This window comes from Rhinolophus sinicus, linkage group LG04 (assembly GCF_036562045.2).
Source record: "Rhinolophus sinicus isolate RSC01 linkage group LG04, ASM3656204v1, whole genome shotgun sequence".
NCBI classification, from domain to species: domain Eukaryota; kingdom Metazoa; phylum Chordata; class Mammalia; order Chiroptera; family Rhinolophidae; genus Rhinolophus; species Rhinolophus sinicus.
In genome coordinates this window covers 188,600,449-188,626,713 of record NC_133754.1, presented here as the reverse complement: position 1 = coordinate 188,626,713, position 26,265 = coordinate 188,600,449, and the positions used below count along the sequence as shown (strand labels likewise).

General features: G+C 57.3%; 2 protein-coding genes and 1 long non-coding RNA gene across 7 annotated transcripts; 2 read left to right on the top strand and 1 right to left on the bottom strand.

Annotated features, from left to right (window-relative positions):
* Positions 1-1,271: 1,271 nt before the first annotated feature.
* SAPCD2 (suppressor APC domain containing 2) lies at positions 1,272-8,543 on the top strand. Its single transcript, XM_019756861.2, has 6 exons — positions 1,272-1,999; positions 4,270-4,382; positions 4,901-5,044; positions 5,293-5,400; positions 5,529-5,633; positions 5,710-8,543. Exons 1-6 carry the CDS (start codon positions 1,408-1,410, stop codon positions 5,836-5,838), a joined length of 1,191 nt encoding a protein of 396 aa, XP_019612420.1. The 5' UTR covers positions 1,272-1,407; the 3' UTR covers positions 5,839-8,543.
* Positions 8,544-9,816: 1,273 nt separating this feature from the next.
* Positions 9,817-26,265, bottom strand: LOC109460960 (uncharacterized). Of its 5 annotated transcripts, none has more exons than XR_012496020.1 (4): positions 25,297-26,264; positions 24,525-24,737; positions 13,630-13,702; positions 9,817-12,536 (listed from the first exon to the last, which is right to left on the bottom strand). It is a non-coding gene; the product is annotated as an uncharacterized LOC109460960 (long non-coding RNA). The 5 variants fall into 5 exon arrangements; XR_012496022.1 differs by having other exon boundaries at positions 9,824-10,871; positions 24,585-24,737; positions 25,297-26,265; XR_012496019.1 differs by having other exon boundaries at positions 9,828-10,871; positions 25,297-26,263.
* On the top strand, positions 19,197-25,164 carry ENTPD2 (ectonucleoside triphosphate diphosphohydrolase 2). Its single transcript, XM_019756824.2, has 9 exons — positions 19,197-19,458; positions 20,836-20,953; positions 21,643-21,793; positions 21,991-22,150; positions 22,231-22,458; positions 22,894-23,160; positions 23,238-23,357; positions 24,290-24,424; positions 24,531-25,164. Exons 1-9 carry the CDS (start codon positions 19,342-19,344, stop codon positions 24,732-24,734), a joined length of 1,500 nt encoding a protein of 499 aa, XP_019612383.2. The 5' UTR covers positions 19,197-19,341; the 3' UTR covers positions 24,735-25,164.

Here is a 26,265-nt window from a genome sequence, read left to right as displayed (position 1 = left end):
TGCCCTTACTGCCTGAGATACAGACACCAACGCCTTGGGGCTCAAGGACACAGAGGCCCAGTCCGCAGACTTCTAAAGAGGGGCTCGAGGGAGGCCAGCCAGAGGGCCAAGGTGAACCCTGTACTGCGGGCCTGTCTGAAGGAGATGTCCGGCGACTCTGCTGATTTACCCCTGCAGATGGATAGTCTACCTAGAAAGCAGCAGACGACGCGTAGTCAGTGCTCAATGGCAAGGCGCTGGTGGGAATACTGTGGGGGGAGAGAGAGCGCCGGGGCAGGGGCTAGAGGACAGGCAATGGTGAAGGCAGGGGTCCCAGGCAGATTGTATCTTGGGCAGCTCCCTGGCTTTAGGAGGGTCCCACCAGCCAGTCCTGTGATGGGCTCCCAGAGCCAGACAGTAGGCTATACGCTGGGGCCCTCCCAGACTGACCAGAAAGAGTGACTGGATGGGGGCTGGAAAGGAAGCAGGGACCCGAGAGGGAAACAGTGCTGCCTGGCTGGCCTGAGGAGGCCGGGAGAGCCAGAAGAGCAGCTGGAGGAGATGTCCAGCCAGAGGAAGAGGCTGGAGCAGAGGACCTCGGGAGCCAAGGAGAACTGGTCACCAGATGGGGATCTGGGGACACAGGAAAAAGTAGCTTTGTCCTGCAGCAGGCAGGAAAGGCCAGGCTGTCTCCAGGGGCCAGGCGAGGAGCTAGCAGCAGTAGGGACAGAGAGGCCTCTATGAGGGAAGCGCCCAGCTGGCTGGAGCCCGCAATCCTCTTGGGGCCTGCCTGGCGCAAGAGAAAGGGGCCCAGGGTTGGCGGTTTCTGTGCCCGTGGACCCTCAGCGAAGAGCGTTCAGGGAAACTAGAGGGGAACGATGGGTCCCTGGAGGGGGTGTGCTCCCCATCCCTCGAGGCCACCTGGGGACAGATTTTGTGCTAGGCGCCAGGCCCCGCCCCTCGGAGAGGTGTGCGGAAGGCTCGTCCGAGACAAGGGCTGAGCCGCAGTGAGAGGGTTGGTGTGGTGGGCCTGGGGAAGCAGGAGGGGGGTCCGCTTGGGGCTCCTTACCCCACCCTGCAAGTCCAGGAGGGAGGTACAGTGGGGAGACCCCGCCCCTGCCAACCCTGGGTCTCCGCTCGCCCCCGGCCCCTCCCCGCACCGCGGCAGGAGCCTCCAGAGCTCTGGCCCCACGGCCGGAAAAATCAAACCGCCTCTCAGCCAATCGGAGAGGAGATGGGCCAGCCTTGGCCAATGGCCGCCGCGAATACTAATGAGCGCTGACGCCACGAGGAGTCCCATTCAAAAAGTAGCAGCTATTGTCGAGATCGGTTGCGTGTTTCGGCTGGGCCCCGCGGTCGGGCCGCTAGGGGACAGAGGCAGGGCGCACGCGGGGGACCAGCCCAGGACAGAGCCCGGCCGGTGGGCTCATGGCCGGAGCCGCGATGGCCGAGCCCAGCCGCGGGTTGCCTGCGGCGCCCAGCACCGAGGGGCTGCCGCGCGCCTTCCTGCAGAGCCTGCGCACCCTCTTCGACATCCTGGACGACCGACGGCGCGGCTACGTACACCTGCGCGAGATCGAGTCCCGCTGGCAGGGCGCCGACGCGCGCGAGCTGCCCTGCGGCGTGCTCGAGGGCCTGCGCCAGGTGGCCCCGGCCAGCGGCTACCTGACCTTCGAGCGCTTCGTGGCCGGCCTGCGCACCTCGTTGCTGAACGCGGACGGCGGCCCGCGGGGCCCGGCGCGCGCCCCGACCCGGGTAGGCGTTCCGGCGCCGACAGGGAGCCAGCTGCCGCCGCCGCCGCCGCCGCCACAGCGCCTGGTGTTCGCGCCGGCAGACGAGCCGCGGACGGTCCTGGAGAGAAAATCCCTGCCACTGGGCGCGCGCCCCCCGGCGGCCGGCCCCGGTGGCGCGGCCCGGAGCTTAGACAAGCTGTGCGGCCCCGCGGAGGCGGCGCCCGGCCTCGCAGAGCCCGAGCGGCCGCAGGGAGCGGCGCTGGAGCGGAGCCCGAGCGCGGACTCTGGTGAGTGCGGGGCGGCTAGCCTCGTAGCATTCCTCCTCCAGCGCCTGCGGCCGGAGCCCGAGAAGTGCCGCCCATGCATCTCCCATCGTACCCGGGGGCGGGCAGCTCTTGGTCGGCTCATGAGCCTGGGACGCGCCTCCAGGCCTGGAAGGAAAAAGGCCTCTTACACCTGTCCCAGTGTGCTCAAGGGGCAGGAGGCAGGCCAGCCCTTCCCACACCGTAGCGTGAGGCCGCCAGGGCCAAGGGGTGACTCCGCAAACCCCACCAGGAACCCACTCTATACCAAACATGAACTAGGCACTGGGGACACCTGCCTGGTGTGAGAGGGCTCTCCACTTCCAATACTTGCGTCACACCTGGGGACACCTGGCCCGTCGGTCTCATCGCTGGAGACTGCTTAGGCAGAGGCATTTCCTTCCAGTGCAGATGAGAGAGAGTCCCCCAGACTGGTGAGGGGCCCTCGCTGGCTTCTTGGGTCCCTCTTAGTCTGACAGCTGGGCTAAGAGGGTTGGGCCCACTGCTCCTCACTGAGGCCGGGGCAGGCAGGAGGAACCACCTGGCTTGCCAGGAAGAGCAGAGGAGTGGGTGGGTCTTCGAGGCCTTTGGGGCTAAGCTGCCACTGACACTAGGGAGGAACCTAGACCACAGCCCTTGGCGATGGCCAGCAGTCTGCCCACCTGGCTTCTGGTCCACTTGGCAGGGACAGAAGATGGCTGAATGGCCCCCTGTGCCTGCCCTGGGAATAGGACTTGCCTATGGCTGGTGCGGAGCCTTCCACCCATGGCAGTTTCCAACCCTTTTTGTGCTGGCCTCCACTCTGCCAGCCTGGCTGGATCCCAGCCTCTGCCATATGCCCCAGCCCCATGACCCATCTTGGGACAGCGTTAGCCTCAGGCCAGGGTTTTCACTATCACCTATGATGGCAGAGGCCCAGACACAGAGCATGACAGGCTCTTGGGGTGCCAAATCTGGAGCTCTGAGACCCCCGTCAGCTCCCCAGGAAGAGAAAGCCACACACACAGAGTCCCCCTCACCCCCAGAGATTCAGGTCCTCCTTCTTTGTCCCCTGTCGGGGCTCAGTGTGTACCCCATCCTGGCCCAGGCCCGGTAAGTACAGGCTACTAACTCAGGCCCTGATGGGGGCAGTGCTGTCTGCCTGCTGGTCATGCAGCTGGACGTCCAGTGTATGGTCATCCTGGGACCCGGGAGCTGCTCTGCAGGATGGATAGTGAAGACTGTGCAGCTGTTTGGTGTGTGTCCCCCCCCCCACCTCCCTCTGCCTGTATCTTCTCTGCCGGCCACACGACAGGTTGGAACGTGAACTCTGCAGCCCACAGAGCACCTTGTGCCATCCCTCTGAACATGTACCTACCAGGCACACCTGTACCCCTGCTTGCAGGACCCACCCACTCCAATTGCCCAATGCAAGGAGCATGGCCTCTGAAGATAAGTCTAGTGTGGTGGGTAAGGCTAGGAAGACAGGGGAGGGTGCCCTGCACACCTGCACCCCACTCCTCCCCTCCCGGGGGGGTCCTACAATGTCCCCCCACCCCCCAAAGAAGCTGGCTGGCCCTCCAGGTGGCTGTCAGACAGAAGCCCTGGCCGTCCGGCTGCAGGTGGATGTGTGAGCTGCAGAAGCTTCTCGGTCACCTGCTGAGTGCACTACGTCTGCACGTAGGCCTAGGACTAACGGTACTGCGATCACCTGCCTGGGAAAAGTTAGGTCTCCACCACCCACACCCCCACGTTGTGCCTGTGTGAACTCACCCTTAAAGGCCGGGCTACAAGAAGAAGAGCGGGGAAGACCAGAGGCCCTACTCGCTCACTCCCTACAGCCTTTGAGCCCGAGGTGGGCACTGGGGGTGCAGAGGAATGATGGGTAAAAAGCTCGTGGCCTCACACACCTCACACCCAGCACAAGTGTGTGCACGTTTGTGTGGTGTGTGCAGACATGCAGCCACACGGCCCTCCCCCAAGGCAGATGTAAGGGAGCAGGTGGGGACCCAAGTGGAGCCAGATCTCAGCCATGCACAGAGGCAAGGTGTGGGCCAGGCTAGGCTGCTGCCCGACTCCGGGGCTGGACTGAGATGGGGAGAGACCCAGAGAGGCTGAGTCGCTGAAGGCCACAGTCGCGTGCAGGCCTGGACTAAGCTTTTGCATTGCCAGGGTTGGTGGGAGGGTGGTCCGGGACAGGCTTGGGAGCCAGGCTGCGGGGATTGAGCTTGGCTGGGCAGGCCTGGAGGTGAGCCAGCCCCTCGCCTGTGCTGCAGGTACAGTGGCCTGCAGGGCCTGGGAACTAGGTATGGGAAATGCCCGGCGGGCCCCCCGTGCCCGAGGGGAACGGCGGAGGCACACCATCACCAATGGCGTGGACTGTGACCTGGTGAGTAGGGGTCCTGGGAGGCCATGAGGGGGCTCTCCATCTTGCCTAGGGTTGGACTCGGCCCTCATGCTTGGCCTCCTGGACCACCGGAGGGAGCAGCCAGGCCTGGGTTCTGGGGGTGGCCTATGGCAGGAACATGGGTCACTTCTAAACCTGTCTCCCCACCCAAAGTTGAATATACCTTAGGAGAGGCCCAGGGTCAGGTCAGGTGGAAGGTGGCCTGGATGGGCCCTGGCGATGTGCTTGGCCCCTCCACAGCCCATTTCCGAAAGCTCACGTCTGCTAAGTTGGCCTCAGGAGGGATGCTGAGGTCCCAGTGCCTGCATCCCTGGGGAAGCCCGGGGGTGGGGGGCTGTCGGAGGCCGGGACCCCGCAGAGGGAACGGCTGTGCTCCCTCTACAGGAACGTGAGGGCTCGCGTGCATGGCTGTGCGTGTGTGGTGGGTGCACGTGGCCCACACTGTGCCCACACTGTGGGCGTGCTCACCTGCACGTACACGTGGTCCTTGCATGTGGCAGCTGGAGCAGGTGACACAGCTGGAGCAGGAGGAGGAGGTGCTGCTACAGGGCCTGCGGGTGATGACGAGGGGCCGCGATTGGTGCCGGCAGCAGCTGCAGCGCGTGCGGGAGCGCCAGCGGCTGGGCCAGAGCAGGGCCAGCACCGTGAGTGACCTGTCTGACCCTCCCCCACAACGCTCTGTTCCTGGGCAGTGGCTGTCCCTCCATCCAGGGTGTGGGGACCATCCCCCCCACCCCATGATGCTCACCCACCAGCAACAACAGCCCTGCCTCTTGACTGAGCACTAACTTCCAGAGGCAGGAGTGTCACCTGTGGGGACTCCCTCAAGGCACAGTGGCTGAGCCTGGGCTGGCCCTGCCCTCTAACCAACCCTCCCCTGCTTTCCTTATAGGACTTTGGGGCTGACGGGAGCGCCCCCCCACTGGGGCGACTGCTGCCTAAGGTACAGGAGGTGGCCCGGTGCCTGGGGGAGCTGCTGGCTGCAGCCTGTGCCAGCAGGGTGAGTGCCCCAGGCCACCCCACACCTATACTGGGGTCTAGGCCCCGCTCGGTGCCATTCACCCCTCATGCTTGTCCTGGAGGCTCAGCTGGGGAATGCCAGGCCTGCCTGACGGTACCCTCCTGCAGGCTCTGCCCTCATCCTCCTTGGGGCCCCCAGGCCCTGCCCTGGACCCTGGCTGGCAGCAGCAGACCATCCTCATGCTGAAAGAGCAGAACCGGCTTCTCACCCAGGTGAGGCGCAGGAGGGGTGTAGGGGGTAGCTGGCAGCCTGGCAGGCCCTAACTGCCCCCCCCCCCCCGCCTGCCAGGAGGTGACCGACAAGAGTGAACGGATCACGCAGCTGGAGCAGGAGAAATCTGCCCTCATCAAGCAGCTGTTTGAGGCCCGTGCCTTCAGCCAGCAGGATGCCGGGCCCCTGGACTCCACCTTCATCTAGCTGGCCAGCTGGCCACAGGCATGGACATGGGCCTCTCAGCCTGGCCTGGCGCTGGCCCTGGCTGGGCACCCCCTGATCCCCACCTCTCCGGCTGAAGGCCACCTAGCTGGCCTGGACATAGCCCTCCCTCCTCTCAGTATGGGCTCCCCCAGATTCCCCCAACCCCAGGTGGAACCAGCAGGTGGGCTGCTCCCCCAGGATGTTCCTTTGTCCTGGCAGGGGGGAGTGGGAGGCCAACCTGGGGTAGGACTCCATTGTGCAGGCACAGCCTGAAGCTGATACTGCCACAGTCAGTGGACAGTGGAGGACCGGTCATGTTTACCAGATCTCAGGCATCCCTGGGTTTGTGGCACAGCTGACCTGTCTCCCCTCCCATCTGGAGTCTCCAATAAACTGTGCTGGTCACACTAGGTTGCACTTCCAGTTGTGGCCAGCAGAGGGTGCTGTATGCACACTGGTCATGGGCCCTGGAGCCCCCACTGTGATGTCTCACATGGGAATTGGGAGTAGGGGACCCTGGGTGTGCTGGGTACCTGAGTGTCCTGCAGGTGATTGGGCCTGGGGGCTCAAGGACATCATCCCTCAACCCATGGGCGCCGAGCTAGGGGGCTGTCCACCAGGAGAAGATGGAGGGGATGGGGATGGCTCTAAGGGGGGTGTCTACCTGTGCCTTGTTCCAGGGGGGCCCCAGGGGATGGTGGTCAGGGTGCACACCTGAGCCAAGGCTGAAGGTTCCTGGAGTGGGGCTGGAACGATGGCCTGCTTGCCCCCTCCATAGACTTCAGACCCTAAACCAACTGGGGTTAGCCATCATCCTTCCTGGCCAAGACACACAGACTGAGCCCCACAGAGCAATCTGTGACCCAGGATCAGGACCTTGGGCCCACCAGGCCACCTGGCCAGGGCAGGCTATGGTCACTGGTGTGGCTCAGGTGGGTGTCGGCCTGGGCCTCCCACACATGCCCAAGGTGCCGTATAGGCTGAGCATGCGTAGCAGGGCCCACTGTGTATGGTCCCCAGGTCTGGGGACTTGTCTCTCCCTCCTTCCCCTGCCCCAGCTTGGCCCCAGGTCTGGGCTGGGAGAGAACACTTCTGCTCTGAAAAGGGTAGCTGCAGGAATCAGGAAGAGAAGCGTGAGAGGCAGGGGGTCCCCATCAGGGGTAACCCCCCACCCCCACCAGGCCAGATCTGCTAACAGGTACCTTGACCCCAAGAGGGGCCTGGTGCCGTCTCCATGGAGACTCTCATACTGAGGGTGCAATGACATAGGTGGGTTGTACAGTTGAGGGCTCCAAAAGTGTGGTGTGGGTATGTATGGAGCACAGGGACCCCCACACCTGGAGTGGTTCAGTGCACAGCCTCCTGGGGCCCCGGAGAGCACCCCCGCCACAGAGGAGGGGTCCTGGGTGCAGATTGGCTGCTCCCTCCCAGCCCCAGCTCTGCTAAACACCCAGCATCAACTTGGACTGAGCCACACCCTTCATCGTGCTCAGGGCTGGGGGGTGGGGGGTGGCAGCGAGTGTCCCAGGCCAGCCTCAAATCATCTCATCGTGCAAGCTGCCCTGTTTGGATGATGGGAGTGGGTTCTCCTGGAAGGAGGGCAAGTCCTGAAGGGCAAGATGCAGCCCCAACCAGGTGGACTTGCTGTGCAGCCATTAGACCAGTGCCAGGCAAGGAAGGATCCTGGTCATCAGGTTGAGGCCTGCCCACCAGGACCTCCCCAAGTCGGCAATCTGCCCCTCCCTACTCCTATCCCATGCCCAATGCCCCAAACCAACCCAGGCTCTGAGCCCACCCTCCTAGGTGTCCCTCTGCTCCCAAGCCCTCCAAGTGCAGCCCTTGACATGTCCAGTACTGAAAAGTGCATCTTCTCCTGCTCCCAATCCTTCTATGACTCCATCCCTCAGGTCAGACCCAAAGCCCAAATGGTGCGGGGCTGCGCCTGCAGTCGGCCTCACACCTCGGCTTTGTAGCGCCATTCCGCCTGGACACCCCCACCCCCCCCACTTCACCTTGCTTGCGCCTGCCCAGCCCTCCAAACGGATCCAATGAAGGACCTGCAGGGGCCGAAACAGCCAGGGCACAGCCTCTGGGCAGGCGTGCAGCCATGCCTGTGGGCTCTGCGATGCCCCCACGCTCCCAGACTTGTTAGGAGACCTTCCACAGGAAACTCACCCTTCAGGTACAAAGACAGCCCAGCTACGCAAAGGCGGCTCAGGGAAAGTGGCCTCCCTTGGCCCTGGTGTTCCGTGAAGGGTGACAGCTGACTGCCTGTGTGGCCCTAGGGGCCTCAAGGGCAGGATTTCAAGTGTTCCCAGGTTGGCAAGGCCAGGTGACAGGCAGAAGCAAACATCTCTGGAGCAGGGCTCAGCCTTGCACCGTGATGTTTGTGAGGTCGGGTAAATCAGCTCAGTCCAATACATTGACAAGCACCCTGGCCTCTGCACTAGATGCCAGCAGTGCACACACCCCCAAAATGTCTCCAGACTGTGTGTGTGTGGGGGGGTGGTTTGCCCCCGTTGGGAACCACTGCTCCTGAGGAATGCAATTTAAGGCCTCAGGGTTTGGTGTAGATCAAATTTCAAGGAAAATGAGCATCTCCGGGTGAACAAATTTTCACAAATCACAAGGAAGGAGTCCACCAGAGCCAGCAGACTAGACATTTCAGATATGGAATTGTCAGAGACGATAAACTTTTATGTCTAAGGAAATAAAAGGTCCTTGAAAACATGAACAAGAAATAGTCTTTGTGGTTTCTTATGCTATAAAAAATATAATATTTTGTTCTATAAAGGTGACCGATAAAGTATAAAAACAGGACTTCTAGAAATAAAGATATATAACAATTAAAATTGAAACCTCAAGTGGACCAAACTTAAGATGAAATATTCGGCACAGCTGCAGAGACTTAGAGAACTGCAAGACAGGAAATAGCAAGGTGAGTTGGGCAGGCAGGACCGTCCACCTGGTGGTATTTCTTCAAAGGGGATGGGGGGAAGGCGATATCTGAAGACAAGGCTTACGTTTTCCCAGAACTGTCTGAAAACATCAATTCTTGGATCCAGGAATCCCAACAAATCCCAGCCAGCAAGGATAAAAAGAAATGCACATTTTCTCTTACAAGATCATAAAAGGGTCCAGAGGCAGAAAACCATTACTCGCAAAGGGACTGCTCCATCCCAAAGCACCCAGAGGAACTGCCATCAACCCAGAGGCCATTCCCAGAGAAACAGCCTTTCAACAATGAGGGCAAAATAAAAACATTTCGAACAAAATCTGAGTTTACCAGCAATGCAACTTCATTATAAGGAATTCCAGAGGAAGGACTGCAGAAAGAAGGGAAAGTTCAAAGAGCCATAAATAAGGATGAGTTTGGGGCTGGCCGGCCCAGTGGCTCAGGTGATTGGAGTGCGAAGCTCCTATGGGCCACATGGGCCAATGAGCTGCACCTTCTACAGCTAAGATTGTGAACAACAGCTCTCCCTGGAGCTGGGCTGCCGTGAGCAGCTGGTGGTGGGCATGGGCTGCCATGGGCTACTGTGTGCCTCTGTGAGTAGCCAGTGTGGGCTGCCGTGTGCTGCCATGAGTGGCCGGCAGCCATCGTGAGCTGCTGTGTGCTGTTGTGGGCTACTGTCTGTGTGGCCGGTAGCCAACGTGAGTGGCCAGCAGCTGGCGAGAGCTGCCATGAGCTGCTGTGAACGGCCAACCGACGCCTGGTGACCGACTGCCTCAGCCAGGGGGAGGAGCGCAAGGCTCATAACACCAGCCTGGGCCAGGGAGCTGTGTCCTACACAACTAGACTGAGAAACAACGGCTTGAACCAACGGCTTAAACCGGAGTGAGGGGGAGGGAAGAGGCGGGAAAAGGGGGGAATAAGAACGAGTTCATTTTCTCTTGCTGCAAAACGAATGAACTTGAAGCTCAGTGACTTAAAGCAACAACGACTTTCTTGTGGTTTCCATGCGTTTTGGAGCCACTGGCATCTCAGGAGGCTGCATGCAGGTCTCTAAAAGCTGCTTGCACTTCCACGCTAGCACACTCACATGGCTGTTTGCAAAGCGTCTGGGTTTCTTGTCCGCACAGTGTCCTCACAGCGTGGCGGCTGGCTCCCTGGAGCAAATGATCCAAGAGAAACAGACAGGAGGAAGCCATGTGCCTATTAGGACCCAGTCACTGAGCGAGTCACAGGGTCGCTGCTGCTGCCTGACTCTATTCATTAGCAGCCAGTCCTTTCTCAAGGGGTGGAGGGGGAATTAGGCTGTATCTTTTCAAGGGAGGAGAAGCAAATAATCTGTAGACATTTTATTTTTATTTTAAAATTTTTATTGGGGAATATTCGGGGACAGTGTGTTTCTCCAGGGCCCATCAGCTCCAAGTCAAGTCGTTATCCTTCTGTCTAGTTGTAGAGGGCACAGCTCAGCTCCAAGTCCAGTTGCCATTTTCAATCTTTAGTTGCAGGGGGCGCAGCCCACCGTCCCATGTGGGAGTTGAACCGGCAACCTTGTTGAGAGCTCACGCTCTAACTAACTGAGCCATCTGGCTGCCCCTCTGGCAGCTCAGTGGCAGCTCGTTGTCTTCAATCTAGTTGTGGAGGGCGCAGCTCACTAGCCCATATGGGAATCGAACCAGCAACCCTGTTGTTCAGAGTTCATGCTGTAACCAACTGAGCCATCCGGCCGCCCCAATCTGTAGACATATTTTAAGACCATCCCAAATACATCATTAAATGTGCAGGGAATTCTAAGCGGACGTAGCCGGCAAATGTTTATAATAATAATCACAATGCTAATCTATGTATGGGGCACTGGGATAGAACTGCAGTAATAGCAGTAACGCCATGTGAGCAGGCATGGGGGTGGGAGATAAGGGATTCTTAGGGTCTTTATTGTTCACAAGGAGGAGAAAGATGTTAGCTTTATCAAGTATGTACATGAAAGTAACCAGGAGAACCAGGCACTATAAGAGCGTCCGTTGTACATGTTCCAAAGAAGGGCAGGGCAGGGAGTGGGGATGCGAAAAGGAAGACGTTCCACCTGAAGAAGAAGACACAACATCCAGGAAACACATAGTAAGACGGCAGAGATACACCAATAATCACAAGTATGTGAGTGGATTAAACTAGTTACAGATTAAGTTGTCAGACTGGATTTTTAGAAACTCGGATCCAAAGCCGTTTCAGGAGACACACCTAAAATATCATGATACCCAAAAAACAAACAAAAAGCTTCAGTAGCTGTATTAATATAAAACAAAATAGATTTTGAGACAAGAGATAGTATTAGTGGTGGAAAGAGTAACTACCTAATAACAAAAAGCTTAACTTACCAGTAAACTGTAACAACCCTCTACTTGTAATCACCCAGTAACATAGCCTCAAAATATATAAACAAAAGATACACAGACATTTCACCGAAGAGGGTATACAGATGGCAGATAAGCATGTGAAAAGATGTCCAATACCATTAGCCATTGGAAAAATGCAAATTAAAACTACAGTGAGATATGGCTACACCCCCCTCAGGCTGGTTACAATAAAAAGTAGTGATAACACCATATGCTGGTGAGGATGTGGAGAAACAATCACTCATACATTATTGGCAGGACTGTCAAATGATACAGCCGCTCTGGAAAAGAGTTCGATAGTTCCTTTTAAGACTGAAATTGATTTACCATGTGTGATGGTTAATTTTATGTGTCTCCTGGCCAGGATGGTGCCCAGTCATTTGATTAAACACCCATGTAAGTGTTGCTGTGAAGGTGTTTTTTAGATGAGATTAACATTTACATCAGTAGACTTTGAGTAAAGCAGATTAACCGCCATTCCATGGGTGGGCCTCGTCCAATCAGTTGAAGGCCCTAAGAGAAAAGACTAAGGTCTCCCAAAGGGGAAGGAATTCTGCCTGCAGACTGCCTTTGGACTCAAGGCTGCGACACAAGCTGAGTCACCTGCCTGCCAATTGCTCTGCAGACTTCAGCCTCGCCACCTCCCACAGTTGCATGGGTCAATTGCTTAAGAGACATCTCTTCCTCCCCTCCCCATCTCTCTGTCTCTATATATTCCTATCAGGTCTCTTTCTGGAGCCCCCTGCCTGACATATCACAACCTAACAATTACATTCATGAGCATTTACCTGGAGAAATGAAGACACACGCAGGAACATGGACATGAATGCCATAGCGACTTTATAGAAAATAACCCCAAACTCAAAACCGCCAGCATCTTTCTGTGGGTCATTATATGAGCAGACTGTGGGCCACCCCGTGTCATAGGGCGTGACTCAGCAACCATGTGGATGAACCTCCAGGAAGTTATGCCGAGTGCGAAGGCTGGTCTCAGAAGGGTGCGTTAGGCATGATTCATGTACACAACACGTGTGAACTAGCATGACAGCGATGAGAGTGGTGTGGGTGTGGCTAGAAGGGGGCCGTGCAAGGAGTCTCAGGTTGGTTCAGGTGAGTTTCTTGGTTATGGTGGTAAAGTGAAGCTACACGTGTGGAAATCGTGGAGAGCTGCGCACGCATACGCACATGCACAAGTGCGTGTAGAAGTGGTGAAGAGTCAGTAAGCTCTCCGTGCTGACCAGTGCCAGCGTCTTCCTTGGCTACTGCACTACCAGTGAGGAAGAGCTCAGCACGGGGGGTGCTGGGAAAACGGCACAAGCACATCTGTGCACCTTTCTTTGCAGCCTCTCTTGAATCTGTAATTATTTCAAAGCAAAAAAGTAAAGCACAAATACTTTAAAAAACAAATTTTATATATATACATATGTAAAGAAAAACTGAGAGACCCGCCATCACAGTGGTAAATTTTGACATGTCTCTTAATAAGTGATAGGCTGTGGCACACCTGAGTATTATCGCTAACGGTCAGGTAACAGACACATTTAGACCAGTGCGCTCACTCACTCAAGGACATAACCTTCTCCAGTACGGATGGCACACTGGTGACTATTCGTGACTCCGCTAGGCCAGGAACCAGTCCCACAAACCACAAACGACAGCAGATCAACGATCCAACCACAACGCAAGTTAGAAAACGTCAAAAAGAGAACTGAGAAAGCCCAGATTTTGGGATATTAAAACCCACACATCTAAACAACTCATGTGACAAATAAGAATTCACAAGGAAAACGAACAACATTACCTAAATGGGAACAAAAAGAGCAAGCACTGACAGCAGTGATAAGAGGGAAACAAACACTTACAAGAGGAACAAAGAAAGCCCTGAAGGAGGACCTAAGTCAGCATTGAACTTCAGAAGTGGGACAAGAAATAGCAGAATAAAGACAAAGAACGTGGAAGAAATTATAATAAAGGACATGAGGATGTATTTACTGAGCACATACTACTTACCTGACACAGGGAACAGCTGAACAAAACAGACACAAAAGTCCTGCTCGCATAGAGTTACGTTTGAGAAAGAACAATAAAGATTAGAGAGTAAGCAGTGAACCACAAAACAAACATGGATCACAGAAATCACTGATAATGGCCAAACCTTGGAGAGAAACTAACGAAGCACATAAACATCTGGCTGGATTAGGCCTCACTAATTAAATCGAATTAAAGTGATGAAGGCCGAAATAAATGACCTTAGGAACAAAAAAGGGAAATGATGGCATATGCTGCAGGAGCGAAGCAGCCGCTAACAGGATATTTTAAACAAGATGATGTCCATCCATTGGAAGAGAAGAATTCCTAGAAAAATACAGAATGAACTCAAGAGGCAGAAGAAATTCCTACCTAACACTCCAACTGCGGAAGAAATTGAAGTAGTGGTTAGAACCTTACCGCAAGCACGCCAGGCCCAGCTGCTCTCGCATGCAAGTCGTCTGTGACTCCAGGAACAGGTAATCCAAATACTCTGCAAAATTTTCAGAGAAAAATGTTATGACCTTGACTTTATCACCTTGAACTCAAAACTGAACTGAGATTTTTACAAGAATGGAAAAATACAGATTAATCGCATTCTAGCAGCGTGTAAAGTGAGAAATTTGTCCAACTTGGGTGAATCCCAAGGCAACATTACTTTAATATTTTTAAAATTTGGTGTAATTCATGACATTAACAGATTAAAGAAGGAAACTGACTGCAAGAGATGCAGAAACGCATTCAATAATACTCAATGTTAATTCACGTTTAAGAAATTTTAGTTAACTAAACATTCACCAAGAAGTCTTCAGCAAACATGGTTAATGATGAAATGTTGAAAGTACTCTTTTTTTATGATCAAGACGAAAACAATAATGCCTGTCATGGGCAATGCTATTCAAAATTTTACTGACAGGGCCGGCCCGGTGGCTCAGGTGGTTAGAGCTCCATGCTCCTAACTCCGAAGGCTGCCGGTTCGATTCCCACATGGGCCAGTGGGCTCTCAACCACAAGGTTGCCAGTTAAACTCCTCGAGTCCCGCAAGGGATGGTGGGCTCTGCCCCCTGCAACTAAGATTGAACACGGCACCTTGAGCTGAGCTGCCTCCCAGATGGCTCAGTTGGTTGGAGCACATCCTCTGAACCACAAGGTTGCCGGTTCGACTCCCGCAAGAGATGGTGGGCTGTGCCCCCTGCAACTAGCAACGGTAACTGGACCTGGAGCTGAGCTGCGCCCTCCACAACTAAGACTGAAAGAACAACAACTTGACTTGGAAAAAAAAAAAAAGTCCTGGAAGTACAAACTGTTCCCCAATAAAGTCCTGTTCCCCTTCCCCAATAAAATCTTTAAAAAAAAAAAAATGTTACTGACAAAGTATTAGAATTATTAAGAGTTTAACAAGGTTGTGATTACAAAAAGAATACAAAAAAACCCATTGAATTTCTATAGGCCAGCAAAAAAAACTCCTTAAAAAATGTAATTTAAAACCGTCAAATATTATGCACCAAGTACTAAATCCAATAAAAAATACGCAAGACCTTTAAGGAGAAAATTATCTAAAAAGTTTTTGAAAGACCTACAAGAAAGCCTAAGCAAATAGAGAAGTAAACCATGGTTTTGGACAAAATGCTTGATGTTTTAAAGATGCTCGCTTTCTCCAATTGGTGTATAGATTCAATGTAACCATAATTAAACTCCCAACAGAGGTTTTCAAGGAATTTGGGAAGCTTGTTCCAAAATTTCCGTGGAAGACCAAAGAGCTCCAGGGAAAGAAGCAGGAAGAGGGAGACTTTCTTCCCTGGGCTGAAGACAGACCCCAGCACTCTCAGATGCATGTCGTGGCTGGGTGAACAGAGATGCCAGCGGTGACATCAGGGCAGGGGGACCCATGTGACACACGGCACTGGCCAGCCCCTTCTCCACAAGAGAACATGGAACTAGAATCAATCCTTCCTTCAAATCCTCCAGAAAGCCTTCGTCCAGGTGGCCTGAAGGCTTGCAATCAGCAGTAAAACCTTTAGAAAACGACACAGGGGAATATTTTAAGACCTCATGGTAGGTTCCTCATCCAAGAGTCAAAAGAGCAAACAATGGAAGGGAAGTGACACATTTGGACTGATTGAGAGCTTCCATGATTTCAGTGCCAGAGGACTATGTCCAGGGTATAGTGGACCCTTGAACAGCACCAGGCTTAAGGCCCTGTACCCCAGCACAGTTGGAAATCCATGAATAATGTTTGACTCACCCCAGATTTAAGACTTATAGCCGGCTATTGACCAGAAGCCTTTCTGATAACACGAATAGTCGGTCAAAACGTATTTTGTATGTTACGTGTATTTATACTGTATTGAAAAGGGGCCACGTGTTAAACCTGACAAGCTCAGGGAAGGCCAACACAATGGGCCTTACAAACTCAGAGACCAAAAGACCAAAAGAGGATGGTCCGAACATAAAAATTCCTAACTATGTAAAGGTGGGCCATGGTGGGAAGTCACATCCTTGACCTGTAGATTCCTTGATAAAGGTAAGTCTTTACCTGAAGTGAGCCTGTCTGTTGTCTTTTTGCACCTAAGATAATAAACCCTTGGAATGTCAGAGTAACCCCTGGACCCCTGAGGGCACCCACCATTAGAGCAGGAGACTACAGAACCCTTCCCTTTTATCTTGTTCCTCAAATACCACCTTTTTGTGCTGTAAAGTGTTAATTATTCACGGTCCTATAGACACCAATGGAAAAAAAAGAAGTGTGTGTCTCCCTCTTTGCTTTTATCCAATCCCAGAGAGTTCCCCGCTTTACTTTCTCCTGCCCTCTTAACCTGCCACCCACGGATTTCATGTAACCCTCCTTATGCCTCCTCCTTTGATCCTAATGTATAAAATAAGCTGCAACTGTTATTCTCCAAAGCAATTTCTCAAACTGTTGAGATTTTGTTTGCCGGCAATTGTCAACAGTTTGGCTCAAATAAACTCTTATAAGCTTTCTCTTAGACTAGATGCTTTTTCGATGACACTAGAGAAAAGAAAACGTTATTTTAAAAATCATAAGGAAAGTACATTTACAGTATTTGTTGAAAAAAAACCCCACGTATAGGTGGCCCCGAGCTGCTCAAGCCCGTGTTCTTCAAGGGTCAGCTGTCCACTTACAGAATGCCTGCAAGTCAGTAAGACACAGATGGATGCCCCCTAGAAAACGGACTGAAGATTTGAACAGGTGCTTCACGGGAAACATGCAAATGCTCACGCCAGAAAACCATCCCGCAACCAGAGCGAATGGGCCACAGCTTGGAGGGTCAACTCAAAGGATGCAGTTCAAAGACGGATTCTGAGTGATAGAAGCCAGTTACGATAGCAGGTCCAGGGAATAAAATATGGTGCGAAAACCAGGAAAACAGCACACTACAATACAGACGTCCCGGCTGGTGGGAAACTGTAAAGCAAAGCGAGACAGTGACAAACAGAATCTAAGAGCGTGGACACCTGTCAGGGCCACCATGGTCTCTGACCTACTCCTGTGTTGTCACTCGCTACCTGCCCTTCTGTGGGTCTGTGTCATCTCACAGGCAGCACAGGTCCCCCATCCTGGGAGCCTTTGACAAGACAGCTCCCCCCAGGACAGGCGGTGGCTGGGCCTCCCCACGCCCACATATGTGGTTCGCACACTCCTTGCTCACTGTGCACACACAGAGCCTGCCGGTGCCTCTGGCCCACAGGGGTGCTCAGCAAGCATTTGTTGAATGACTGAATGAGCACATGAAGAAAGGCTTTTACCTGTCATTGTTTCAGACACAAGACACTGTGGCTTCCAGTGGGGAGACTGAGGCAGACGCAGCCAAGGTGGAGCGAACGTTCTCACCCTGGGAGAGAGGTCTGGATCCTGTATGGGCAGGGGGGCTCTAGGCCCTCTCTCCCCTAGCTCCTCTCCCCGCACTCCCCTTGCAGCTGCATTCCTGCCTGGGGCCAGGGCCAAGCACATCTGGAGCCCCACACCCACTGAGTTTCTGGGAGGGCAGGGGTGGGGGAGTGGGCCGGCCCCACCCAGGAGGCTCCTGCCAGGGCTGGCCTCCCATCTCACACCCCCCAGCCACCTTCCAGAGCCCCGGCTCCAGCTCCCGAAGGACATCTCCACGCCAAGAAGGGGCGTTCCTGCGCTGGTTCTCGGGACAGACAGAAGTCCCTCCCAGCCTTGTCCTGGCTGTTCCCTGCTCCCTGCCTCCTTCCCCTCTTCTTTTCCCAGGCTGATCTGGGCCTGCGGCCAGGAGCTCAGCTCTCCCGAGGACAGGGTCCAGGCCCCATCCTCAGGCCTGGCGGGGCTCCATCCAAGAACAGTCCAGGACATTGGGGAGCCCTGCTAGGGCCTAGTGGGGCTAGTGGGGGTTCTGGGAGGTCAGTTCAATGAGAGGGCAGGCCTGCAGCATGCCTGCTTTTCATGCCCTTTCATGCACTGGGCTCCCTCTAGGCTGCCTTTGTCTCTTCTTTTTCAGCCTAATCTGCAGGCCTCTCCCTCCTTTGGGCTTTCTGGGGTGGAAGAAAGGACCTGGGGGGGAAAGGGAGGAGTGGTGGCGGGAAACCGGGGCCTGGAGCCCGGTGCAGGGCCCCACCCAGAGGCTCTCTGCTGGGGCCCAGCCAACGGGCTTTGAAGAGGCTGAGCGACCTCCCAGGGTTCCCACCCTTCCCGTCGGGGTCCTCAACTGGAAGAAAGGCTCCTTTGCTGGGCCTGTGACACCAGACCCTCAGCCTGGGCAGCGATCCCAGCCCCATTGTCCCTGCCAGTTCCAACCAGCCAGGGTGTTGCCCAGACCCTGCCCCCCATCAAATGCTGCTCTTTTTGCCCCACCCATCGCTAGCACTCCAGGGTGGTCTTGCCACATGGCTCCCTGCTGCTGTCCCGCTGGGTTCTTGGTGCTGGAATTCATTCTGCCAGGTCATGAAGTGGGCATGGCCAGTGGTCAGGGAAAGGGGTGATGCTTGGCCAAGTTGGCACACAGGGCACGTGGGGGGAGGAGTTAAAGCACAGAAACCAGACATTTTGTGGGATGGAGGGGCAGAGCTGGGGTCTGGAGCCAGCTGACCACTTGCCCACCCCAGCCAGCATCCAGGGACCTGTGTGCTGACAAGCCTGGCCTGGGGGACCCTCTCCCTTATCTCCAGGGTGAGGCCTTGGGCACAGAGGACCCTCTTCCTGCTCCCCTCCTTGGGAAGCTTTTCACCCCCCAACGCAGCAAAGGAGGCAGCAGGGATGGCACAGGCCCTGAGCCAGGAGGTTTCTGGGCTTGGTGTGACTGTGGCCATGCTGCGCTTCTCTGCCTGTCACCTTGGTACTGGGGCTGTGTGACATAGGTCTGACTTCAATGCTGCTTGGCTGCTCAGCTTGGAACTCCCAGCACCTCAATGGCAGGCCCAGCCTGGGCCAGCTCTGTGTCTGGGGCCTGACCTGTAAGGTACTCTGCCATGCAGCCCAGGGCCGGGTCAGCCCGGCAGGCTGGTTAGCCCTTTCTTGCAGGGAGGGTATGACAGGGACCCAGCCCAGAAACCACGTTGTTCCTGTAGTTGGCAGTGCCTCCTATCCTCAGGAGCGGGCAGGAGAAGAAGGGCTCTCCAGCCACATGACCTTCTGAACAAGCCTGCCCCAGAGCCTGCCCAGCCCAGCTCAACCCACACCCATGCCAGGCCTCCTGCCTCCTCCCCCAAAGCCACACCACGACCCCTCCTGGAGAGGGCTGGGGGTTCTCTAGGCCCTGCCCTAATGGAACCCCCAGAATCCAGACACTAGTAGGCCAGCCCTTTGGGTCAAAGGAACAGGTCAGAGAGGATGAGTCTTGGGGGTGAGTGAACAGGAAGGAGAGTACACAGGCAATTGTCTCAGGGTGCCCGGGCGGCGACCTGGGAGCTGGGAGGGCAGAGTGACTCGGGGTTGCGACCTGGGAGCTGGGAGGGCAGAGTGAGTCACCCCGACGTCTCTCACCTGCGCTCCCAGAAGCCGGCCCTGGAGGGCTGTGGGCGGGGCGGTCTCCAGTGGGCGGGGCCGGTGTCGGTTCGTGCCCCGCCCCGGGAGCCTATCCCGCAGCCCGGGATCTCGGCCGCCCGGCTCCCCGCCACCCCTCCGTCAGCGCCTCGTCTGCCCGCGCGCCACCGATGGCCAGGAAGATGCTGTCGCTGCTGCCGCCGTTGCTGCTGGCTGCGGCGGGCCTCACCGGCCTCCTGCTGCTGTGTATTCCCACCCGCGACATCCGGGAGCCGCCCGCCCTCAAGGTGCATGCTCCGGCACCCAGCGCGGTCTGGGGAGGAGCGGGCCCGGGCCGGAAGGTTCGGAACCCGCGCAGGGCCAGGCTGCGCCAGAGTGACTACCCAAGACCCTCACCCGCGCTCCGCTCCCGGCCGGGCAAGGTGGAGTCCCGGCCCGCGTGCTCAGCACTCGGCCGGCAGGGTAGAGTCGGGCCACATGAGTTCCTCTCCCGTTCCCGTCTATCCGGCGGCGGCGCTTCCGGGGCGACGCTGAGCTGGAGGCAGAAGTCCCGGGAACTCCTCCGCTCGCGGAGCCTGTCATGGGTGCGGCCGCGGGGTTGTCTTTCGGCTCTGGCTGGAGCCGCGCGGTCCCCATGGGCGCATTGGCTCAGCTTCGGACCAGACGGGATCCAGGGCCCAGAGAGCCCTTCCCACCTCCCCGTGGTCCAGACAGTACAGGCGCTGCCCTCGAGGGAGAACGGGCCGGGTGGGGTTTGGGGGGCAGAGCCCGCTGGTCCTAAAGGGGTTGGGGTGGGCTAGGCCAGGCTCGGCCTCCAGGAGTCCAGTTGGTTCCCTTAACCATTTATTAGACTTGCGGGGGTGGGGGAGGTTTGGTGTGTGTGCCTGGGTGCTCTAAGTCCCAAGAGCCCAGGATGGGAGTTTGCAGGGGTGGGTGCTCTGTAGCCAAGGGTGACCACCTGGCAGGGGTCTGGCAAGTGGATGGGCTGGAGTTCCCTGCTAGGGGGAGGACTGGAGGGCCCCCCTCCCCGGGGCTCAGGAGGGCTTGTTCTCCAGCGTGGCTCTTCTTGTTAGAATCCAGGCCCTGGGTGGCAGGTGCTAGAGAACGGCACTTGCAAACTGGGTGCTGATCTCACCCAACCTGCAAGGAAGGCCTGCCTGGCCAGCGCCCCAGCTCTGCAGGACAGAGCTCACTCTGGCCCTGGCTCTGAGGCCTGGGAGGGGGTGTCTTCAAGCAGGGCCAGCATGGACCAGAGGTCCACACTCAGCCTCTCCCAGCCTGCTCCCAAGGTCCTGACTCCACTTCCTCAGGTTGGGCTGAGGTCAGAGAGACTGGGACGGGGTAGGAAGGAAGAGCTGGACACAGAGGATGCCTGCAGCTGGGCGCCACTCCCAGAGCATTGTTCCAAGGGTGATCCTGGGACTCTCTGACCCTGACACAGCCCTCAGTTATCCTTGCCAGGAAGCCTCCTGCCCTCAGACGAGGAGCGGCTCCTGCCATCTACCCCGTCCCCATTCTCCCCCTAACCAAGGCATGTCACTGTGGCTGTCCCTCACCTTCTCTGAGCCTCAGAACGTGCAACCTTGCCATAAGGTGGGATGGGGGCCGGAGGGGGAAGGAGCAAAGGGCATGGCCTTCATGCCCCCTCCCGCCTCCACCCCCAGTATGGCATCGTCCTGGACGCTGGCTCTTCCCACACATCCATGTTCATCTACAAGTGGCCGGCGGACAAGGAGAATGACACTGGCATTGTGGGCCAGCACAGCTCCTGTGACGTGCGCGGTGAGTGTTCCCCCAAGCACTAGGTGCTCCCTGACCTGGATACACACTCACTGGAGGGCCTCAGGGGCCCTCTGCAGCCTTCGTCTCTGCAGGCCAAGCAGTCAGGCCCCTCTGCTTGCTGCCCGGTGGGGCCTGCTCCAAGCAGGAGCTGCAGGAGCCCCCAAAAGAGAGGCTGGGCCCCTGGGCCTTGGCGGGGCTGTAGGCACTTCCATTCTAGAAAGAAGGCCCAGGTATTGGTTGGGAGGTTTGGGTCTTGCTTGGCCCAAGACTGGCCTCTACACCCCAGACAGGGCAGGAGGCTCCTGCCATCTACCCCTGTCCCCATTCTCCCCCAACCAAGCTGTGTCACTGGCTGTCCCTCGCCTTCTCTGAGCCTTGGAACTCGGAGGAGCTGGTAGGCACAGCCATTCAGGCCCCCTGGGAGGCTAGGCCAGGTTGGCAATGCCCAGTGCTTTGTCCTGGTACCTGTGTACACACCCACTGTGCAGGCAACAGCCTCAGAGACTCTGGGTGGCATGTGGGTGGGCCCCTTTGTCTGTCACTGAACTGGGTGTCTCTGAGGGCTTAAACTGGGCAGGTGTGTCTAAGCTGCCACCTGGTTTGGGAGCCCAAGTGCTCCAGCCCTACTGGTGTATGGCCCGCCTAGGGGCTGCCCGCAGGCTTGGGTCCATCTCGCTGCCTCCCTCTAGGTGGGGGCATCTCCAGCTATGCAGACAACCCTTCCGGGGCTGGTCAGAGTCTTGCTGAATGCCTGGACCAAGCGCTCCGGGACGTGCCCAGGGACAGACACATGGGCACTCCCCTCTACCTGGGAGCCACTGCAGGCATGCGCCTGCTCAAGTGAGTGTGCCCATGCCCTGACCTGGCTGGCCCTGGGTCCCCACAGCAGCCTCAGCACAGGGCGGGGCCCACACGCCCTCAGCAGCAAGCAGCCCTGGGCTGGGACGGTCCTGACTGGCCAGGTAGTCACCATGTACCTCAGCGGCAGGATCATGGCCACCTGGGAAGAGCCCCTCAGAGTCCACCCTGTATCGCAGCCTCACCAGTCCCGAGGCCTCGGCCAGTGTGCTCGCAGCTGTGACGCAGAAGCTGACCCAGTACCCCTTTGACTTCCGTGGTGCCCGCATCCTCTCAGGCCAGGACGAGGGAGTATTTGGCTGGGTGACCGCCAACTACCTGCTGGAGAACTTCATCAAGGTGGGCCTGCTGGCCAGCCCTGTGAACCAGGGGGCGTGGGCACCCACCCACCAGCTCATTCTAACCTCCACTCCTCACAGTACGACTGGGTGGGCCGCTGGTTCCGGCCAAGGAAGGGGACGCTGGGGGCCATGGACCTGGGGGGCGCCTCCACACAGATCACCTTTGAGACGGCCAGCCCGGCTGAGGATCCAGCCAACGAGGTCCAGCTGCGGCTCTACGGTCAGCAGTACCGTGTCTACACCCACAGCTTCCTCTGCTATGGCCGTGACCAGGTCCTCCAGAGGCTGCTGGCCAGTGCACTGCAGGTGCCCCAGCACCCCCAGCCCACCCATACCACTGTGCCCCTGGAGGGAGGGGGCAAGAAGGGATGGGGCCAAGGGCACAGAGCAGAGCCTGGACGGCAGGCATCCAGACTGAGGAGGGCTTCTCCATGCAGTAGGACGAAAGTCGGCTTTAATCAGCTGAAAGGACAGGTGGGGAGGGATCCAGTATGGGCAAAGGCTCAGTGGCTGGGGGTGGGCCTGGTAAGTGACAAGCTGGGGAGAAAGAGGGACCAGTGGCAGATCTCAGTGAGCCTGGAGTGCCCAGCAAACAATGCGGAGCCATGGATTGCTCCTGAGCACAGCAGTGATGTCACCAAGTGGGACTTGTGGGAGATTCATCAGGCTGGTCCTCTGGGGAGGCCCTCCTAGGGTCCTAGGGTGGGGATGGTGCAACCCATACCTTAATTATTGCCCCAGGCCCACAGCCAGCCCCACAGCTTCCACCCCTGCTGGCCAAGGGGCTATTCCACCCAAGTGCTGCTCCGAGACGTGTATCAGTCACCATGCACCGTGGCCCAGAGGCCCCAGACCTTCAACAGCAGCAGCAGGGTCCACCTGTCGGGGAGCAGCAACCCTGCCCTCTGCCGCAGCCTCGTCTTGGGGCTCTTCGATTTCTCCTCCTGCCGCTTCTCCCAATGCTCCTTCAACAGCATCTTCCAGCCCCCTGTGGCTGGGGACTTTATTGTGAGTCAGGGGCGAGGTGGGGGCCGCTGCCCTGCAGTGCCTGGGGTCTGGACACAGTGTGACTACCCCCCTTGCAGGGCTTCTCTGCTTTCTTCTATACCGTGGACTTCCTGAGGACTGTGATGGGGTTGCCCGTGGCAACCATGAAGCAACTGGAGGATGCCACGTTCACCCTCTGCAACCAGACATGGAGTGAGGTAAGGCCTGCTCCCCTCCTCCAGCGCTTCGCAGGAGGGCTTAGCCAGCCACTCACGCCTCCCAGTCACTCATCTGTTCTACAAGTAGAAAGAACCTGGGCCTCTCAGAGCGCCCACTGCAGCTGGGGGTGGGGGTTGGTATAGACACCGGGAATCAAGACTTGAAAAGTGGCCGGGCTGCAGCAGAGACTGGGAGCCTGACAAGACGGGGCTGCAGAAGCCTCCCTGAGGCCTGACCCTAGAAACAAGACCTAGACGGCAGCGGAACGGCTAGTGCAACACCTCTGTGACTGTGGGGAGTGGGTAGCAGACAGGTGGGGAGGGTGGAGAAGTAGAAGGACTCAGGACTTAGCAGGTAGAATTGGCAGGGCCCTGAGGGGCTGGGAGAGTGAGGACTTAATGAGAAGTTGCAGAATTCTGGCTTCTGCCACTAGCAAGCACTGGTGCCAAATAAAGGCAGATGCAGGATTTATGGCCCGTAGAGAGTGAGGTGCCCACCAGAGACTGTGGGAGAAACACGTGTGTCTGTGGGCTCGTGTGGTGATGCAGGCCCCTGTCCTGTCTGTGTCTAGTAGCAGGCAGACCCGGAGGTGGGGGGCAGGAAGCAAGCCCAGCGGCTGAAGCTCAGACCTGGAGCTTCTCCTGTTCCCTAATCAGGGGCCAAGGTTGCTGCAGCCCTCTGCTCCCTGGGTGGCCATCCCTGCTGACCCCTCCAAATCCACCTCCCAGGCACAGGTGCTCGTTGCCATCCTAGAGGAACAGCCCTGCCTGGTGGTGGCCCCCTCGGCCCCAGTCTTTCTACCCCACATTGCCCGTGTGTTTGTTGAGAGGGGAGGGGAGAAGGGGGAGGAGCACACCGCTGGCCACCCCTCCGGATGGGGCCAAGACTTCCTGGTAGCCGCAGGCCCAACATTCTCCCACCTGCATCCCAGCTGCAGGCTCGGGCGCCGAATGAGGGAGCCCGCCTGCCCGACTACTGCGCCGGGGCCATGTTCGTGCAGCAGCTGCTGAGTCGGGGCTACGGCTTCGACGACCGCGCCTTTGGCAGGGTGACCTTCCAGAAGAAGGTGGGAGCTGGCTGGTGGGCCCGGTGCGGAGAGGGGTGGGGCCCGATGCGGAGGGGCGGGGCCTCCAGGGTTTCGCGGAGGCTGAGGCCATGCCCCTCACCTGCAGGCGGGGGACACCGCGGTCGGCTGGGCGCTCGGCTACATGCTGAACTTGACCAACCTGATCCCCGCGGAGCCGCCGAAGCTGCGCAAGGGCACCGACTTCGGCTCCTGGGTCGTCCTCCTCCTGCTCTTCGCCGTCTTGCTCCTGGCCGCGCTTGTCCTGCTGTTGCGCCAGGCGCGCTCCACCAAGTCGCCGAGCGCCATCTAGGGACTGGTTTGGGGCAGGTGCCCCAGCCCCATCAACCCCCATCCCTCACCCCACCAAACCCTCAGCATCTCTGTCCCGAATGCAGCCCCGAAACCGAGACCGAACTTTAGCGCCCATGCCCATAAGGGGCCCGAAGTGGGCGAATTGAACAGAAAACAGCCGCTTCAGCCCCCTCCATCCTGGGTTCCGTTTCAAGGCCTCGTGCTCCTCCTCTTCCTACTGGGGGTGGGCGATTCAGACACCCCGCAGTCCTTAGCCTATGACTGCAGGACTGGGTCTCCAAAAAGTGAAGCCTTTATTCTGATAATTGGGGCCCTCAGAGACGCCCACCACCATCCGGGTCTGTGTTAGGGAGCAGGCCAGAGCCCACAGGCTGGGAGACAGACCAGCGCCTACTTGTAAAATTTTGTAATAAAAAGTTTTTCCTAGAGCCGTGGAGACAATGTTCATGGGGAGGGGCAACTTTACTGTTGCCTGTCCTCCCTCCCCACAACTCTGTTGGTCATGCAGGCCCGGGTCCAGACCTGGGGCGGTGCGGACCCTGCTTCCCTGCTCCACCCACCTTCGTGGCCTGGAGTCGCTGCCAGGTGGCTGGCCTGAGAGTCTTCGAGTCGCTTGAGTCTTCTCGAGCTGGCACAACCCTTGCAGCACCCCTAGATCTACGTCAGTGTCCTAGGCCAGCCTGGATGCTGGTCCCTTGCCTGGAGTTGGCCTGGGGCCAGGAAGAGTGGAGGTCGTGGGCTCTGGAAGTGCTAGGGTCCAGTCAGTGCTGGAAGAGACTGGTGGAGGGGCAAACCCTCAACAGGAGGTGTGTGGGCAGTGTTAATATCAGGGGCTAGGAGGGATGCTGGGCCCGTTGCTCCGGCAGATGAACCTTGTGCAAAACCTGGCTCTGAGCCAAGCCTAGCCAGCGCACAGGGACAGCGCTGGTCTCTTGGCTGGGTGTTTTCCTACATCCCCAAAAAAACGTCAGCCGGCCCTCACCTGCTGTTCCTGCAGCGCCTCCCCTATGCACTGTTTTCTGCAGCGTGGGAAGATGGGAAGGCGTGGTCTTGGCTGCTTCTCCCGCTGGCCCCAACCATTCTGGGAAGTGAGCTCAGACACTATTTCCGCCTGGTCAGTGGCCTGTCGGGGAGGATGGCGATCCTCGTTCTGTTCACCACCACCGCGCACCCCACCACCTCTGCAGGTTTGCGAGTCACTTCACAAACCTGAGGGTGGCCAGCCTATCTTATGAGTTCAAAACACAAAGTTCTGAGAGGCAGCACCTGCTTGGGTGCTCATCCTTGTTCTTTTAATGACCTGAGCTGGAGGGAGGTTTCCAGGTGGGATGGGGTGGGTGTGCTCTCAGGAGGCAACAGGTGGAGTGTAAGGGGATGCATCATAGCTGCTTTGTTGTCGTGGGGCCCCAGGGAGCTAAAAGGCTGTCACCCGGGGACCGTGGACAGCTCCCAACTGACTCTCATCCACAGCTCCAGGCTACTCTTGCCCCCTGCTGGCCTCTCTTGAGAGCGGCCGCCCCGTTCCAACC